Below are 19,019 nucleotides of genomic sequence, written 5' to 3'. Positions count from 1 at the left end.
AGTTCTGGAAGCGCAAGAAAGCTGTAAATCTGATAGGTGCTGCCCATTAGGCTGGGGTTACAGCTGCTTGGTAGCACTGGAACGGGTGCCGCTGGCATACTGGTGATCTGACTATTTCTGAACATACACATTTAAATGGTCACACAATAAACATCCTGCAAAAAACAAATATCCTCAAATGCTGCTTCTTATTCCAAATTCAAACCTGTTATGTTTTCGTGAATTCCAAAAGGAAATATTTAGTCCATGCAAATTACCTTTTTAACCTATAAATGGCTAATAAAATATTTATAATCTTTATATTCTATTCAATAGTACATAAAAAATGACATGGATATGTGTCTTTCTTTTCTCCAAGCCTGTGTACTAAATGAACACAAAATGGCTACTTTCCATTATGCTCTGGCCTCCTTAGTGACTGGCGCGTTCGGTTTACAACACAAAACAGGTCTGTATCTGCATTGTGCAAACTACAGCTCTCTGCTGAGCATCCAGACAAAACCCCCAAATCTGCATAACTTCAAATGCTGGGATAGAAAATCTAGGGGTTTCATTTTATTTTCTAAGAGAAGCTAACTTGCAAAGAATTTCTGTTCTTTTTTACCCTGTGCTAGACACAGATGATTAGTCTGAAAGGTAAAGAAAATTCTCTTCAATTAAATGAATCTATTCATACTTAGATGAGCTATTCTTCTGCTTTGGCAACCTGTGGAAATGGTAATCTAATCATGCCACAGAACTAGTATCCAATACGCTGAAAGCTTGTAATTCACAGCTCAAGGGGAATGTGGAAGATAGTTGAGAATGCAGTAATTATAGGGCTGGTGCTAGAATGAGCAGTGAAATAACGTGTATTATTTTGCTCATAAGCAGAAATTTTTTTTTAGCCCATAGCAAGCAGGTTGCACGAGTAACCGAGCTGCAGGGTTTTTGTCTTTGACACAAAGCCGTAGGACATCTGGTACTATTAACTGTAATTCCCTCTGTGTCCCAGTAACACCTTTATACAAATATATGCACATGCATGTACGCTTACCTTAAAGCTGAAGAAAACTGTTTCCAGAAAACACATTTCCGAATATCTCTTTATATGCTGTTCTGTGAAGCGAAGAACTGGCAGTGAACTAAGCTGCCAAACCAGTTAATGCTGGGCACACCAACCTCTTAGCTTTAATCTGTGGTGTCAAATAAAATAATTAATCTGTAGGAAAGGCTCACTTGGACACCTTCACCCTTACCTAGAAGGGCCCATGACACTGGCTGAGCCCTTGATGTTCTGCTCTCTTCCCATAGCATTTCACTTTTGAGGTTTCAGCCTTTTATTTACTGCAAGTTCTATGTGTTTTCATGTAGTTTTGGGATGGTTTATGGTTTGTGTCAGAATGGTTAGTGCTACGAGATACTTTGGGATTTAATATGATTGCATGGAAGCTGTGGATAGACCAAATAATCCCTCCCAGTGTCATATGCCAAGGTATGTCAAATGCTACCCAAAAGGAGCATCCTGTAAGAAACCAAAGACACTAAAGCACACCTTGAAATTTGTTGCATCGTATAAAATGGGAACGAAAGCAAAACGCAAAGGCAGAGGTCAAGATTAACATAATTCTGTATGTGCATGCATGGGTAGTTGTATTTGTGTGTTCAGACAAGTAGACAAGTACATGCACACAGGTATTTATTGTACTCATAGACTCCTCTTTCTTACTCAACATACATTCCCAGTGCCTTGCTTACCTGTCACCCAAAAGCATGTTATACAACGTAGAGTAAAATTTTCTGAATGTATTTCCAAGAATAATAATGTCCATATTGTTTTTATTGGAAAATTGCATGTGCACAGTCACAGTTCATCTTGCCTCTGCCTCATCTGGCAAAGTGCAAAAAAACATTGTGCAGACAGGAACATGTGTTAATGATGTAACTGATGTTAAAATTGTCACGTAGGATGAATTTCACACATGGCAGGCTGTGGAAGGTCATGGAAAGCTCAGTTCTTGACCAAGTGGCATGCAGAACCCTGAAGAATGTGAAATGTAGCCTTTTAAACACAGTTTTTCTTTTGACAACATGTAATTTATGGGGGAGGAGGAAGTACCATTGACTCAGTTTTCCTTAGTGAGGCTAATACAATGATCTAGGAGGTCTTACTTTTAACTTGTAGCAGTGGAAGTGATGAAAACAAAGCTCTGGAACATTTCAGAGCAGCTTAGGATGCTTTTAAAACTGAAAGCTCTTTGACTGTAATACTAACTTAAATTAGAGTGAATAGTGCCTTCCAGCCTGAAGTACTCTAACACACTCAACAGAGCTGAAGTCCATTCTGTTGTGTGAACATGGCAAGGTTTGAAGTTATTGTCTTCTCCTTTCTGTCATGACAGGTCTTGCACTTTTCCCTTTATCATTATAGGGTTGTTCATAAATACATTTATTTTCCCTTTTAAGAGTCTAAATTCCACTGCTTGTGCTTAAAAATAGACACAAAGAGTCCCTCACAGACATACATAAAGAACAATAAGGGTATGCTTTTTCAAACTCACGATTTAGATTTTTATATTAAAAAAAAAAAAAAAAAGTTCCTGTATTTTTTTCTTGAATGATAGACAAATATTAGAAAAGAAGATAAATGGTGGGGGGGATCCTCTAGACCAGTGGCTTTTTGCTTGGCTCTAGGGGGTTAAAAAGAAATTGTTCACAAGAGGAAAATAGGGAGGAAAAATACAAAGCAATCTTGTCCTGTTGAGATGACACTTTTCTCTTGATAAACAGGTCAAATCAGCAGGTTCCCAATCTCAAAGAAAACTGCTGTGGTGGCCTACTTGGCTGTTAATACATAGCACATTCAAGACATATAGAAAAGTCAACTGAATGGGATAACAAGGAAAATATGACTCATCCACAGTCCTAAGTGCCAAGTTCAGGAGAACTGTTAAGAAAGTTCCTTTTCATTTTATAAGTACATTTCACTTCTGGTGTACATGGATTAAACAGTAATTTTATATGGAAAACAATGACATTGTGGATGTAATAAGCTGCCTTTCAAATTATTGAAATCTAACTGTTCGTGCTTTTTGTAACCATTCTGAAGGTAGGGAAGTCTGTGCCCTGAGAAATCTTAGACAGAGGCAAGTTCACACACACATTTTGTTGCTCTTTTCTTCACCCAATTCAGCCAATACCTTGAATATTGCCCTTTTTAGTCTTTAAAGGCTGAAGAGAATCAGACGTGCCAGCAATTTGACAGACTTGGAAGAATACAAAGGTGACAGGAGGAGACTGCTGGCTCAGCGTGCTGCCCTCCTCTCTGCAGCAAAGTCTCCCTAAATCCGGAAATTGTCCAGAAGTACCGTGGTCATTCCAAAATAACTCTTCATCTGGGTATGCTTAACCCCAAATAAAAAGTGGGGGTGCATAAATGTATGGAGTAATTATGCATAAAAATGCATAATTACTCCAAAGTAATAACTTTTCTGGAAAACGTCCAACTAGCCTCAAACTGTCCTCTCAGCTAGGCGCAGTGCAGCCGTGGATGCTGCTGCTGTGACCTACAGCTACGCACAGTCTGTATATCTTCTTAGATCCCCCGTGATAAAAAGTAAATTATATTAATATTGTTGGTAAAAAGAGCTGACTGATTTACTCACTGGAACTGATTTTAATCTTGAATTTATAATTTTTGCCAGTTCCCAAGTTGTTTATGAACAGTCCTCATTATTACAGATGTATTTGTTTATCATTTGATAACAGACAATTTATGAAAAGCAGACCCTGGCCTGTGGATTATTCATCATCTGTCCATTTTAATTATTTGCTTTTTGTGCTGGGTGATTGGCATTTGACAGTGATACTGTTCAGACTCTGTAATTTGATGAGAATAACAAATAATGAAAAACCACATGTTCTCAGCAATGTTAACCAGGCAGATAAAGGTGCTGGTATTAAGACAGACATTCTTTAAACATCCGTGCAAACAGAAATTGAGGTCATGTAAAGGTTTTCAAGCAAAGCAGAGCTGAACTGAACAGCCTGAGCTGAACCCGGTTGCATGTTGCTCTCCTGAGCATCCTTGTTTTCATCAAATGTTCACAGCTATCTGTATTAGTGTATTTATTTATTTATTTTTAAATATTTTATGACCAATGTGGACAAGAGGATCCAGACCTGACTCTAACCCTTTCTTTCACATCCTGTAAGCCTGTGGGAGCGTCTTCAGTCAGAAGTTTGGGTTACCTTCTGGTTCACCGTGAGCCAGCAAAGTCTCAGACAGATTTTTGTTCCAAAAGAAACACCATGTTTGTAGGAGAAGTAGGTGTGTGTGACAAAGGGGTCATATTAGAGGAGTGACTAAGAAGAGGAAGTTTCAGGCTGGGGCAGAAAATGGTAGGAAGAGAACTCAAAAATTGGAGCATTGGTTAAGGATTTATCTTTCCTGCATCTCATAGACTTAGAGGTGTGGAAGATTTGCTATGTGCATGTGAAATTGTACGGACTTGTAGGATTCACTTTCCTGGCATTTGCAAAGATTTTGTATTGGCCTTGTGATATTCAGAAAGAATTCCTGTAGTCTAGAGATTCAAAAGGTCTTACTTTCAAGTGTCAAAATTCGTTTGGGTGAGTTTTCTTTCTCTTCTTATGTATTAAATAGATGGCCTGGGTCTACCTTTTAACTCAGCCAGCAGAAAATGTCTGGGTTTAGCTTTTAACTAAGCCAGTATAAAATGCATCATTCATTTTTAATAATTATGTAAATGTGAGAAACGCTAATATTATTTTGCTGTCTAGGGGTTAGAGAAAAGGGAGGTTTATCTCAGGCTGAGAGCATAAGCACTAATTCCAAAATCTCTGGCTAAATAAAATTCTAAGTGGAAAATAAATAATATGTGAATTGGGGAGAGAAAAGTTTATTCAAATTGGTTTTTTCTGTGACAATGCTTCTTGTCCTTGTGGAAATTATGTAAAATAAACCTCTGATTTTAGCCACTGGAATGATTATGTGAATTCAGCCATCAGAGTTTCAGGATCATGTTGGCAAGTTTTAAAATTTCCACCTGTACTAAACTGATTTTTTTTAAATAAAAGAGAAACAAACAAAAAAAAAAAGAAGGAAATAAAAGCTGTTGGACTATCATCAGACACGCAGCTGATGTCTCCAAGGAAGTTACAGGAGTTTGTATCTGACAACTCCTACAAACTTTGAAACTGAATTTCTTCAAGGCCTCTTTTACAGGCATTTTTTTAATGAATGGAGAAATATGTGGAAAGAAATGAGAATAACTCACTTAAAAGTAACACAAGACTGGTCCGTCCTCTTTCATGTGTGCCAGGGCTACCATCTTCCTTTGTCTAAATGTCTTCTGGGAACTGGTGATGTCCTCTTGCTAGTTCGGGTCTCCCAACAAGAAGTGATTCTTGTGTCCAGATTTGTTTAAATGCTTTTATCTGTAAACTGTGGTGACCGTGAGTGAGGTGTCAATATTTTTTGTACTCAGGACAGGCAGGCTGATCATTAGGAATTTCTCACACCAAACCAGTATTTTCAGCTGATCTGTTGCATTATTAACTAGGACTCTTGTCATAGACACAAGCAAATAGATAAAAAGATTAGGTCACTCACTGTGACCTCCAACCTGTCACTGAGCAAGGCTGAAAATTGTTAATTTGAATGTAAATGGGAAATCAGGGTTTGATGTAGATTTTCATTCCTTTCAAGACAGAATGTGTTTCATACACATTTTCCATATGCCTTCGTCACCAAGCAATTCATTTTTTTCTACATTTTGAAAAAAGTTAACGTCTTCAAGCTTGAGTCAGTTTTGCTATTTTACCTGAAATTAGATCAAAGATAATTATAATTTCTTGTGTAAACCCTTTGTCTACATTTCCTTCTCATTTGAGAAGGGATTGGATTTTCCCCCACGGCGCTAGAGGATCTGCCCTGACAGGTGACTTTTAACAGGTCATCTGATAACCTTATCAGGGAGGCAGAACTTTTGAGCTGGGTCATAATTCTCTCTCAGGTGACAAGTCACTCTTCTGCCTGGAGCATGGATTTAGTCATAATTTTCATTCTTCCCTTCCTTCTTCCTGCTGCAAGCAGTTCTTGCATTTGCTTTTGGTTTGGTTTTGGTTTGGTTTTGGTTTTTTTAGGAAACACACAAGAACAACTTGTTTGTTTTAGATATTCCTGCTTGGGCTAGGAACACCCCAAAAGCATTAAGCACACTGAAAAATGCAGTACTGGCTGCTTAAAAACAAGTCAGTACTTCACACTGAACAGATGTTCTTGCTCAATACCCACATGATACTTTCCTTCCTGAATGCTGGTTTTCTAAATTTATGTTTATTAGTAATTATCTATAAGAATAATATAATGTGGTGTTTTACCTGCATAGCTCTTCTGAGTTACAGTGAACTACATTGAAGCTGGTAGAAAGATTATATATGTCAATTCTTGTGGTGCTTCATAGCAATTTATAGTAGCTAAAAAGTTGTTCATGTTGTTTTTATCAATCACATTCTTCTTCTAGTTTGTATTGGCTTTTATTTTCTTGTCTTTGGCATTTGACTTTCTTCCCAACATATATCTGATTGAAACACAGCAGCCCTTCATCATTGCTGTCATTTGAATAACTTTTAACTCTTAGCCAAACTATTTAATATAATCTTAGATATCAAGTAGCATAAAATAAGATTCTCAAAACAAATTGAAAGGTAGACTTTTGAGATTATATGAAAGCAGTAAAGCCTTCATGTCACTGGGGACTGAGCAGAAAAGCTAAAGTACATACTTTCTTTCAAGACTTTAAGGATATCCGAGTCCTTTGCTGGATCAGGTGACAAAGTGCTTTCTGCTGTGAGGAATCACAGCCTGTACTCATCAGCATCATGAGGTAGTTTGCTTAATAAAGTAGGTGGCTACTGTACCAAAAACAGTAAATTCCATCTCACAAAGGTTGTATTAAACACATTTGAATAGTCTATGTCAAAACTGAAAAACTTCTGAACAGCCTTAGGTTTGAATAACATGCAAAACTGGTGTACCTACATTTCTGTATTTGCTGTGTATACCAGTCCCCTAATGACTGGAGGAATATAACTGTCTCATAGTGCAGAACTTTCCCAGTGTGGGTCAGCTTTGAAAAGTTTGTTAGTAACAATGCTTCTCACTGTGCTCTGTGTTTTATTGTGGCTTTTAAAAATTTCCAGATATAAAAGTAACCAAACCATGCAGGCACAAACGAACTCAAATAGAACAACCCTGAGAACTGATTTCGACCCAGAAAGTTAAAGAGGGCTCTTAAACTTCAAAATTGTTATTGGGTTAAATTGTACCTGTACAGTTTTCAGTGGATTCAAATGAATGCAACTGATAACAATGTACAGCTTGTTTGCACAGCATGGCATAAAAGGAAATCAGTTTAAAATCATTGAACTGATACAGTCAATTGGAACAAACTCTTTGAGGGAATCGCTCTTATTTCCACTGCATTTCCATTTAAGTTTAAAAAAAGACCTTATCAGTCATATCCACTTCTAAATGTGTCCACATTAGGAGTGAGTTTCTAGCAATTTAAACTAATTTATTTCTAAGCCAATCTAGAAGCATCACTAATAAAATTCTGTGAGACCAGCTTGATACCAGTGTGTGCAATGACACAGAATTCTGCTTACCTTACCTTAAGTTTAAGTGTTCAGAAAACCACTGGGAGTAAAAACCAGCAGAAGCTTGTTTTCTTGCTAACAGCAGCAGCAAAGAAAAAAGGTACATTTCCAGATTGAGGAAGAGGGAACAACTTTTACAGTCTCTTTTATTTTTCTTACAAAGAAATCACACTTTGAAATGTCAATAACTCATCCAAATATTGCCTTTTGAAAGATAGTTGCAGTGAAGAGCTTAAAAAGACAATCCTTGCAGTAACGTCAAGAACAATGATGTCCAACTACATTAATATCTAGCTAACTTAAACGTCACATGGTCAGATTACTCAGAGATAATTGGCTTGCTTAAGTCTCCTCTAAGTTCACAGGTTAGTTTCTGGGATTCACATATTTACAAGAGGAGAGTCCTAATTATTCTCTAGTCCACCACCTATGTGACAAAAGCTGTACAATTTCAACATGCAATTTCTCCACCAAATTTATGACAAGCTTCTCCTAAAATGACTGACTGCTAAACTTGCTTTATCATCACTCAGCTGCATTGCCACCACAGGAGAATGAGAGATTGGCAGCAAAGGCTCAGGAAGAACAAAAGGCAGCGCTTCTTAACAAACTGTGAAGAATGGTATGACCCACAGTACTTGCTTCAGGAGAGCTTTAGTAACATGTGGGCTTAGTTCTGACCACACATCCACCCTAATGTATCTCCACATTTTATAGGGTTTAAGTCTCCTATGTATTGGCTGCTCAGATATTAAATAGTCCATCTGAACTGAAGGGAAAACTTGCAAGAGTATATTAACATGTCCAGCACCAGCAGGTACAAATATTATATGATAATTTCAAGGAACAACACCTACAGTAACACGCCCAAACAGAGTGTCAAGTGTGGGCTCCACTGTGGCACACTCACTTTTGGCATGTTGAAAGAACTACTGTTATAGTCTGGAAATTAGGTTGTGTATTCACAGTTCAGGTCAGGTTTTCAAGAATCCAGATCCAATTCAGAAATGTAAATAGGAGACAGGTTTACAAGCAATGAGCTCCAAGAACTTGCAACGTGCATTTATAGCTAAAGTCTTTACAGTCAACCATTCCTCAGTAGGCAAAAAAATAAGGGATTAGTTTTTCAGACTGTGCTTGGATTTGAAACTTATTAAATACATCTTCCTATCTAAGGTATCTAAATATTTGCTGGGAGTTCAACCCCCTGTGTTTCTGAAAATCCAGGCTTTGTTTCTTGCACTGTGTTTTTACCTAAATAGCTGCTTACATATATGTGTCTGTATTTGGTTAGCACAACTCCACATGAAAAAAATAATTCCCATTTTGTTTTATTAACAGTATTGCCAGAGGGAAAAAGATGCAAATTTTTGAATTTGAGAGTGCTGCAGTAACACATAACAAAGTGTAATATCAAAGTGCCAGTGAAGTTGCTTCCTGGAAAATATATGGGAAAAGGATCTGATTTCATCAAGCTGCATATTATTACATTTATTTACTGTTACATACTCTTAGTCTAAGTGGGATAAAACTACCATATTTCACAAGGTTTCCTCTGTTTTCCATAAATGCCTTTTATAAGATTAATGTGTTGATATTCAGAAAGCTTATTAATTTCATACCATGGTGATTTTATGACATGTAAGTTCTGAAACATAAAATATTTTTAAATCTACTTTTTTTTAACCTAAAATTATACTGTGTCTCCTGTTTTCCATGACTGCTCCAAAATGGGGGGGGGGGGGGGGGGAAGTATGAAATATTTGGTGAAGTATTTAAGTGCAGAAAGTATTTGAATGGTTCGCTAGGCTTAGTTTAAGCTATAGATCAAGAAGTGTTCCCCTGATTTGCTCAGAAAAAAAATACTGTACAGATCAAAAAAGATGGTAAATAATTCACATGCTAACTAAAAAAGGCCACAGTGCTGTATTGTTTTTCTCTCTTTTGTTTCACTCTTCTTCAACATGCTTCATTGAATGTAGAGGTTGATGTTCGGTATCAGATACCTTCTACCATGACTGTTTTAAAGCAGTTTGAATCTTCAAAGCTCTTGGAAAGCATCTGTCCAGGACAGACTCACATCCTCATCCCTGCAGTTCTTGTTGTTGTTTTTCCAGGTGCTTTGTTGGTAGCCAGAGTTTAAGGACAAGGCCAAAATAGTTTCACTTCTGACTTCCATCTCAGCCTGACTGAATTTCAGTTTGAGCAACTGTTCATATGTCTGTGGGTATATAGCTTCGTCACTTCCCATGGGCCAATGTCTGGGATCAAACCCCTCCGTAAAGCATCACCTCCACAGGTGCGGTGCAGTTTGATCTCATGGAGACAGCTGCTGGCAAAGGAATGGCAGAAAGAAATAGTACTGCTGTCCCCTCCAGCTGCTTGCTCCAGGCAGAAAGGCAAGGCAGTTCATAGGCATTAGCTGTAGTTAAATCTAGGGACTGCACATGGTCATAATCTTACCTATTTATCTGTGTCTTCAGAAGAGATAAAGCCGAGCCCTAATTTTTTGACAACGGTAAAGATCACAGCTTTTAGGAGTAAAGTATTATAAGCCATCCTAGCAACAATCTGTTTTGGGTAATGACTTTCAGTTTATGTGAATTTTCTAGAGTTTCAGTTGCTTATAGGCTTCTTGGCTTTGAGGCCACATGAGTTGAACTGCTTAAGTTGTGCGCTGTTAATGTACTGGTAGTTTTTATGTATAGAGAAGTAAAGCTACGGCTATATAGTACAGGGAGTGCAGTGTGTCTCATAGGAAGTCTACAATGCACTGAATTTTGTTCGTGCATCCATAATTTGTGGTGATATCCTAGTGATAAACTGCATTTAGCCAACACCTTTGGCTGTCTCAGCTGCTCTCTGTACACTAATTCAGCTTCCCTGGGATAGCAATTAAACTTCTGACTGGCATCAGCAGCTTCCAGCAGCAGACATTCAAAGAAAAAAAATTCTGCTGAACAAATATTCACCTGTCATCCCCTGACTATGCACATGCAGATTTTCTAACTCGATCCGTTTGAGATGAAGGGTGAGCCATATGCACTCACGCCTCTCCTAGGTTTCAAGAGGTCCTTTACTGTATCCAGCTAGGAAGCTGAAGGCACCTTACTTGCAAAGAAAAATTTCCAGCCTTATGAAAAGGTTACCAGCACTGGCTTTTAGACCTCAGAGTACATGGGATATTAAATCTGTGGTGCTATTTTGTGCAGTAAAGATAGTTTAGATACTTTGTATGGATTTCTGCAGGATTTTAGTTATCAGTTATGCCTATTTCCTAACCCAGTGTAACCTGGGCTTTCGTCAGATAACATATCTGACTTGGCAGTGGTGGGAGTATGGAAAAAGCATGGCCTTGGCAGAACTCCTGATGGTGTGGTACATAGATTTTTAGTAGTTCTCATATGGGATAATGACATCCATAGCTCACACTGGTAGTATTCCCTTGGGCAGTTTAAATTCTTATAAAAATCTTTATTTCAGTTTGGTAATAGTAAATCTCTACATCCTCAGAAGCCATCTGCTACATGAAAGCAGTTTTTTATTAAGAAAATGCATAGTCTCTTTTCATATCAATGTTTTGCACATAAAAACAACAATACAGGATCTGAAAACCAATTTCCAAGCGTTTCCCCCCAGACCTCAACAAATTAAGGAAATAAGTGCATGGTAAAGAGAATAACAGCTCTATGTAAGTCTAACAAGCCAAATCAAGCACGGCACCTCTGTATGGGGTGCTCTGGGGCTGCAGTTGTGAGATGTGCCTACATCCGTGTTTTGTGTTGCAGTTGTGTGAAATGCAAGGGCACTGCTGTTAACACATCTGTTTAACAGACAGTGAATCAGACTAAGGTCTGTCTGTGCAGGGTAGAAGAACTGCCTTGTACCTGCATACTTAGTTGTACACAAGTTGTGCCTTTTGCTGCTCCTTTCAAACTGTGGAATTATTCCTCTTTCTCAAGAGAAACACCATTACGTTAATTAACTTTAAATTTGCACTTTCATTTACTCTTGTATTTGTTAACCAAGTTTATATGAGACTGCCAAATTAGAAAGATATTGCTCACATACCTCATCACTTGAACTGTTCAAAGTACTGCATGAATTTGATCTCTTCACAAATATTACTCTGCCTTGGGGTTCTCCTGAGCACCCATTCACTGAACGAAAAATTTGTGTTTGCATGCTGATGTTTGTTCCCAAGGGCTCATCTCCCTAGTGAGCATGTTTAAACAACTGAAGTGATCTTACAATGAAACATTCAAATTCAAGCCTTTATTATTATGCAATCTGGGATTATGTTTTTTTATCATTAGACTTCCCTCTGAACTGGGTGGTTGACACTCCCTGTTCCAAATTCCTGTCCCATGAGCTAGTTGTTTGGAAATACTGGCTAGGAGGACAAACACCATGACTTTTTTTTTGTTAATCTGGAGAAAGTGCTTTTCCATAGGTATTTGGGATTAAACTGTAACCTGAAGGCAGGCCACAGAAACAGGATAAAGATCAAAAGGAAAAGGAGAGCATTACTTGGTGGATTGATACAGCTGGAAACAGTGGGCCTGATTCAAGGTGCTTTGGGAGTCAGAAGATTCTTGCACATGACTTAACTAGTTTCTGGATTAAACCTTGTATATGCCGCAGGAGAGGAATATATACCCGCTCCAGCAGCATTTGTGCTCTGAAAAATAATATGAAAAGCTAGTCTATACTGTGACAAACTGAGGGTTCATATACACATTTGCTATTCAGAAAAAGACATTTCTGATTAACTCCAAACTCCATGTCTAAACAATATTAATGAAAAATGAGACTACTTTGACTTGACTCTCCAGTCAGATCAGTTTCCATAAAGAACTTTGTTCCTTGATCCATGTCCAAGAATGTATTTATCAGAGAATTTATACAGCCCTTTAAATTCACTTCCTGATGGGTATTAAACTAACTTTCATGTGCAAAACCCCTTGAAAGTTCCCTCTGTGTGAAGTGAGGATTTCTCCATCTCTTTTATGCATCCCATGATCCTGTAGTCTTCTCTTTCAGAGTCCTGCTAGCGGGCAGACCAACTCTGCTGCAGGAGAGATGGATGGATGAGCTTCCCCTTTGCCCGCAGGGACAGAGCACGTTGATGTGCTCTTCCCACACCAACTGAATGCTCAGGCTCTCTTGGCTACACAGGGAAAGTGCCAGCATTTTGTCATTTTTCTTGGGAAGAACACATTTTGTTTCTCAAGCAGCTTAACATTTAAAATACCATAGCCACTTGAATAGCTGGCAGATCCTTCAGGTTGCTGTGTCACAAGTTGCCAGGTTCTTGAAAGCACCCGGATAAAAACTGATGCACCGAATCCCTTTCGTTGTTGTGCTTCAGCCATTTGGAGGGCTCAGCCAGCTACAACATTTCGAGTGCAGCTGCCTCTGACAGCGGCAGCAGCCTGAGCATTGTTTTGTTGTCGTTTCTGCAGAGGAGCGGCAGGAGCTTACATCATTTCCAGTAATGAAGTGCCTGGGGTTCTTTTATGACTTGCACACTCTGCTTCTCCAGAGTTGTACAGTATGTGCTGCGTGACTCCAGGAAACTGAGGATTTGTTTTGACTTGCTAAAAGAACGTTTGCTGTTTCTCTTTACAATTTCACCATATGAGTTGTCAGTTCTCTCCCCCTCTTAAGAATAACTTCAGATTTAATTAGCTGAGTGCAAACATCTTTCATTGCAGTGTGGATTAGACTCCTCATTGAGTACATTTACGAACAGAATGAAAGACATCTTAATCAGGCATTTCTGTATTTGTACTGCTGTGTCCAGAGTGCATGGTAGCTGTCGATAGGGAGTTGCTATTGACTCCCTTTCTGGTGGGGGATGACTAGAGATGTGGGGCCCAGTCTTGTTAAGGCTTGCTTTTTGGTTTTGATGCTCTCTCTCTTACCTAAGAGTACTTTTTGAATGTGTTTCATTATCATTTCCCTATCTGCTATGTAAGAAAAATGATATGTGCCTTGCTGGGATGTCCTGAAGATGCTGGCGTATCCCCAGGAGTTCCACAATGACCTTGCCCAGCATATTTTAAATAGTGCAATTTATTCTTTGCTGAATTGCAACGTAGCATTGCACACCAAGCTCTATTAGACGAGTTTGGCACCAGCTTCTCAAAGCGTTACCTGGATATGTATGTGTGTATGTGCTTTGAATTCTTCAGTGGTGAATTTCAGTTTACATTTCCACCACTCAGAGAACATTCTGCAGACCACAAACCACGTGGGTCATCACCCAAGCAGCAGCATCCACAACTCTCCGTAAGCCCAAGCAAACGCTTGTGCTGCAGCAACAGCAACTGATTTACCTGAATGTGCCCAGTCACAACAAATGCTTTTTGGCAGCATCTGAACAGCACAAAAATCACAATCCTCTTTTGTAAAACTGTCACCTTTTCTCTCAGTTTCAGATATCAGCCTTGTCATAAGCACTTTATTAAACACCTTTAACCCCTACCAACTATTCACTTCCCCAGAGTTAAAATTTGACAAGTTCATTTTTAGCCATCTCCTCTCTCAAAAATGCTGTGGTTTCTGTTTGATTCTTCAGAAGTGAATCATAGTTTCAAAACCCTCACTGCTTTAGTGAAACGCTCTTTTTCCATTAGCATTCAATGTGTTTAACATGGGTCCAGACATGTTATCAGAAACTTACGCTACAGTCCTTTAAAAAAATCCCGTGTGATTTCATGCCCTGGAAACACCTTTTACGTTATAACTATTCCTACAGCTATCTGGAGATAGAAGGCATATGGATCTGAGCTAGTCAAATTAATACCATAATGGCTTCTGGCTCAACAAGCACGTACAGTGCAAACACAGAGCAGAACAGCTGTAGTAGAGTTACCTTTTATGTGGGTGGCATAGACGTCTGCCAATTAAAATGATCTGATGAATCATTTCTTGCCATATGATTACTGTTAATAAGAATTTATGTTAACATGTTTGTGTCTGAACTTTGCACAGGTTCATGCCTGCATTTATTTTCTTTAAAAAAATAGAGCATATCATGATTGTTTTTTGTTCTTAATGGACTTTCTTTCCTCATTTGAAAGCATTCCAGAACTCCAGTAATGCAGAGCTGCCAACTATCCCTTAAAGGAAGATGGTTTTATCTCCATGTAGTGCTTTCTGCATGTAATCCTCTGTACATAGTTTTCAACTCAGGAACCTCAAGCTAAACTTCTAAATCCATATAGCACCACTTACACAGAGAGCATGGCCTTCAAAATATGAAAAGAGGAGTCCTCATAAACTTTTATTAAAGCCTGTGTTGCTGCAAACATTTATGTTTACACTTTCCTTTAAGTAGTGCCACTGACTGACAGGCTTTTAGCCATTGACTTCATTGTGTGTAACTCCCTGTGTGGAAAATCAAGCATTTTTTTTTTTCCCCAGAACTGTTATGTTTATAAGAAGACATTTAGGTATGGCAAAATGTTGTTTTAAATATATCCTTAGCAGCTTACAAAGCATTTCAAAGTATTTGAGAAGTCTGTGCAACAAATGAGATGGTTTATAGCAAGAAATGCACATACCCAAGAATGTTGTTAAGAGTGTTAAGAGACTTTGACCTAGGACGGTTTGGGAATCTCTCTCTGATCAGAAAAATGCAGTTTAAAATTCTACATAAGCTGGGCAAATACAGCAGACGGGAGAGAGAGAGAAAACAATTGCAATAAAATTGCATGAAGTAGCTAGGATTAGTGGTTGAGAGACTCATCACTCTTGTGAATCTGTTTGGAAGCCATGAGCAGAACAAACGTTTTGGTGGAAGGACTTATTCCTATGGGACTCAGAACAGTTAGTAGAAAATATGCTGGAGAAAACAATCCTAAAAAGGCTAAGAAGGAACTTGGCAAATAGATAATTTCCCTCCCTCTACTAGCAATTCTGCTACTCGCATTAGTAGGAACAGAGGACACTGATAAGCAAGTACTTCCGTGGGCCTTATGTTGGAACTTTTGGGAGCTCTTTGGCTAACAGCATCCCCTTTACATCTGCTCTGTCCATGTTCACTGATGCTTTGAAACCATATTTGCATCCATTTTCCCTGCAGCATCAATAAATCGAGAACTCTCATACATTTTTTCTAGTGTCATCCTGCATTACCACCTATAAGAAGACACCACCTCCAGTCCCACCAAGAACTACCACCAAACCGTTTATTTCCATCACAGCACAGAGCAGCACAGAGTCTGCCCAAGATGCATATATGGATGGGCATGGACAGAGGGGAGATATCATCAGTCAGTCTGGACTTAGCAACTCCACAGAAAGCTTGGACAGTATGAAGGCACTAACAGCTGCTATTGAAGCTGCCAATGCACAAATCCATGGCCCTGCAAGTCAGCATGTAGGGAACAATACTGCCACCGTCACCACCACCACAACCATTGCCACCGTTGCAGTAGAAGATAGAAAGAAGGACCACTTCAAGAAAAACAGATGCTTATCTATTGGAATACAGGTACAGTACAGGGCATGGATTATATGTCTGCTGTTGTTTTGGATTTCTGTATCTGTTTTACTGCTCATTATGCGGTGTATTTTTCTTCTTTTCCTGATGAGTACCTGTATAGAAATTGCAGCAGCGTAATCATTCTGCATGGTACTAATGATGCTTTTCTAATTTATCATAAAACATCAGATGCAAGGATTTGTTTAAGTCTCCTTGCCACTTGTTATTCAGCTCTGTTAAATTACACACATGAGCACTAATCTATGAATCATAACGCAGCAGGGGTCAGAAAGGCATGAATTAAATCATTGAAAGGGAATGTGTAAAACAATGATTTACATTACACTATCACCCCAAAAATATTTTCGTCCAGCCTCACTGAATTAATTGTCGCTGCTTATTCATGCATTTCATAATGACTGGTAGCAGCTTGAATGAGGCAGCATTGTTCCTACCTCAGCCTCAAGAGCAGAGGATAAGTTCCTTCTGATTTGCCCTTGTTAAAGAAAATAACTTTTTGTTACCTCTAGTGGAACGAAACAAGAAAACTAACCCCGCCAAAGTTCACTCCTATTTACAGAAAGGAGAAAGAGAAAATAAACTAGACCAATGTAATCTGCTTTCTTAATTAATCTTTTCCATAACCCTCCCCTCCTCACCCCCCACCCCCCAAAAATAAAAGAATGTGCATAAGACTCCAACTATCTGCTTGCAGGATTCGCTTTTGCAACCAAGTACTTGAACTTAGAGTCAACTAAGAATCAACACAGGTTTTGATGGGAGATGAGTCCCAAGCAAACAGAATAGCAATCCACAGCTTATCAGCCTTCACAAGAAGACATGATTATTTTTTTTCTTGCAGATGAAGGTTGTAAGCATAGCACTATATGCCTGGGCAGGCTTATCTGATTAGCAAAGACTAAGAATTCACCATGAAATCTCTGCATCGGCTTGATGAGATGAGAGGAGCTGTGTACAAGTATGCCATCCCAGGGGCAGATCCTGGAGAAGCTGTGACTTTTCTCTTACTTCTTCTTGGAAGGGCAGTAATTACTATTGCCTGTGGGTTCAGTTCACAGCTTTGTTGTAGCCCTTTTTCTGCATCACAGCCATTTGTTTGGGTATAATCTGAAAAAAGGGTTGATGTTCAGTGTTAAACATAGGAGCAAGGGCCAGGTGGGACAAGGGTAGAGGAAAGCTCTTCTATTACTTATTCCCATTCCCAGCCAAGCCTAAAGTGCCATTTTATTGTTGTAATCCCTTATTTCGCTGAGCAAAGCAACAAAGACTCCTTAGCAGGCAAACACCCTGCAAAATAATGGGTAGAAAGAAATAATTTCCATGTTTGCAGAAGCCAAAATGAACCATGGTAATTGAATCATAGCTCTTGAGAGACTATCTCCTTGATGTCTTTTCTTAAGGTAGCATTTCTGCAAGTAACAAATGCTGCTTTTGAGAGTATAGGGTCCTCGGTTTCCTGAGATCTGAGGAAAAGAATGCCCCAAATGTTGTTCAAGCCTTTGACAGCCTTCCTCTAAAACTTTGAAATTTACAGATGAAATTTACAACATAAACATATGAGAAAGCTGCCTGGGGATGGTATGTGAGGGGCTTGCCAGGGCAGCTTTTGTGTACAAACCTATGAAGATGCCTAAAGCTGGGATTACACAAAGCAAAACCTTCAGCAGTGATACAGCCCTACAGGATTCCTACCCGTGCGCTGTGCTAACCTCCCAGTTGTGCCCCATCAATGAGATTTTTAGAGTCAGACAGGCTTCACAGATAAAAGAAAACTAATTTGCTAGTTCGCTGTCTGGTCCATTTTGCAGCATCACTGCACAAACAGTTGTGCTGGTACAGCTGAAGAGGTAGTGTGGGAGTGGAAATACTGTAAAATAGCTGTTGCTGCCAGAAATTACTTCTCTTAGAAACAACTGCCCAAAAATAGGTAGGTAAACTGTCAGCCCTCTGACTGGCAGTATGGGAATCAGTCTCTCTCCATTGACTGTAAAGGGAGCCTAGTTTAGGCTTAGACTGAACTCAGACCAGGTATACACCTTAATTATAGTTTGGCCCATCTCTGTAGAGAAGGGCAAGTTACATTAGCCAGAGGCATATTCTCGGTTTGCTTCTGCCTCTAACAAATAAACCTAATGTGCACTTGTGATAAACCTCTGTGCATGTCCTCTGCACCCCTCAGTCACTCTTAAGACACCTCAAGCCTTTGCTGTGAATCTATTTAGCAAACAAGCTAAGTAAAGCAAAGAAAAACTCACATCAAAAGGTTGCTTCTCTCTGTCAGTTATGGGACTTAAGATGTAGTTATGTCCCCAAAAGCTTCAGTATCAGGTGAGTACCTCACTTCACTGAACAGCTCTGTAACTCCCATCCCTCCTGGAGCACTTTTCCTGCATAGGCTGTTCAACTAGCTCTCAACAACAAGCTTATTTACTGGTGCAACAGATGCTAACTACAGACGGAGATTTTGTATACCCTGGATCAGAGTGGATCTACAGGTCACTTCGTTACACTGTTGTGGTCCAAAAATTCTGTGTGATGGAAATTTTTTTTCATGTATGCCAAAGAATATCATAAAAGAATTGGGAATTAACAACTACATTGATTTGATGTAGAAGTCTGTGATTTTGCTCAGAGACACACGTGTGGTTAAATTTTAACTTTTTACTATTGGTATAAATCTCCTCACAGAGATGGAGAGGTGGTATAAAGGTCCTGCATGTGCTCCTGGGGACCACCTGTTTGCATGATGAAGCAGCAAAGAAAATGCACACAAGACCTGCATCTGCTTTCTTTAAATCTTATCTGTACAGTGCTCTGATTCCAGACACTAACATTTAAACAA

General features: G+C 39.0%; 1 protein-coding gene across 2 annotated transcripts in view; it reads left to right on the top strand.

Moving 5' to 3' along the window:
• Positions 1-19,019, top strand: part of DLGAP1 (DLG associated protein 1) — a 429,880-nt gene that overhangs the window by 383,744 nt on the left and 27,117 nt on the right. For both annotated transcript variants that reach the window (XM_056333020.1, XM_056333021.1), the window contains one exon: positions 15,792-16,165. In XM_056333020.1, the coding sequence (XP_056188995.1) occupies positions 15,792-16,165 (374 nt within the window). The remainder of the gene's footprint in view (positions 1-15,791; positions 16,166-19,019) is intronic.

The sequence above is a fragment of the Falco biarmicus genome, chromosome 3 (genome assembly GCF_023638135.1).
Source record: "Falco biarmicus isolate bFalBia1 chromosome 3, bFalBia1.pri, whole genome shotgun sequence".
Taxonomy (NCBI): Eukaryota; Metazoa; Chordata; class Aves; order Falconiformes; family Falconidae; genus Falco; species Falco biarmicus.
Note: the sequence above shows the minus strand (reverse complement) of the source record. Positions and strands in the feature narration are given on the sequence as shown.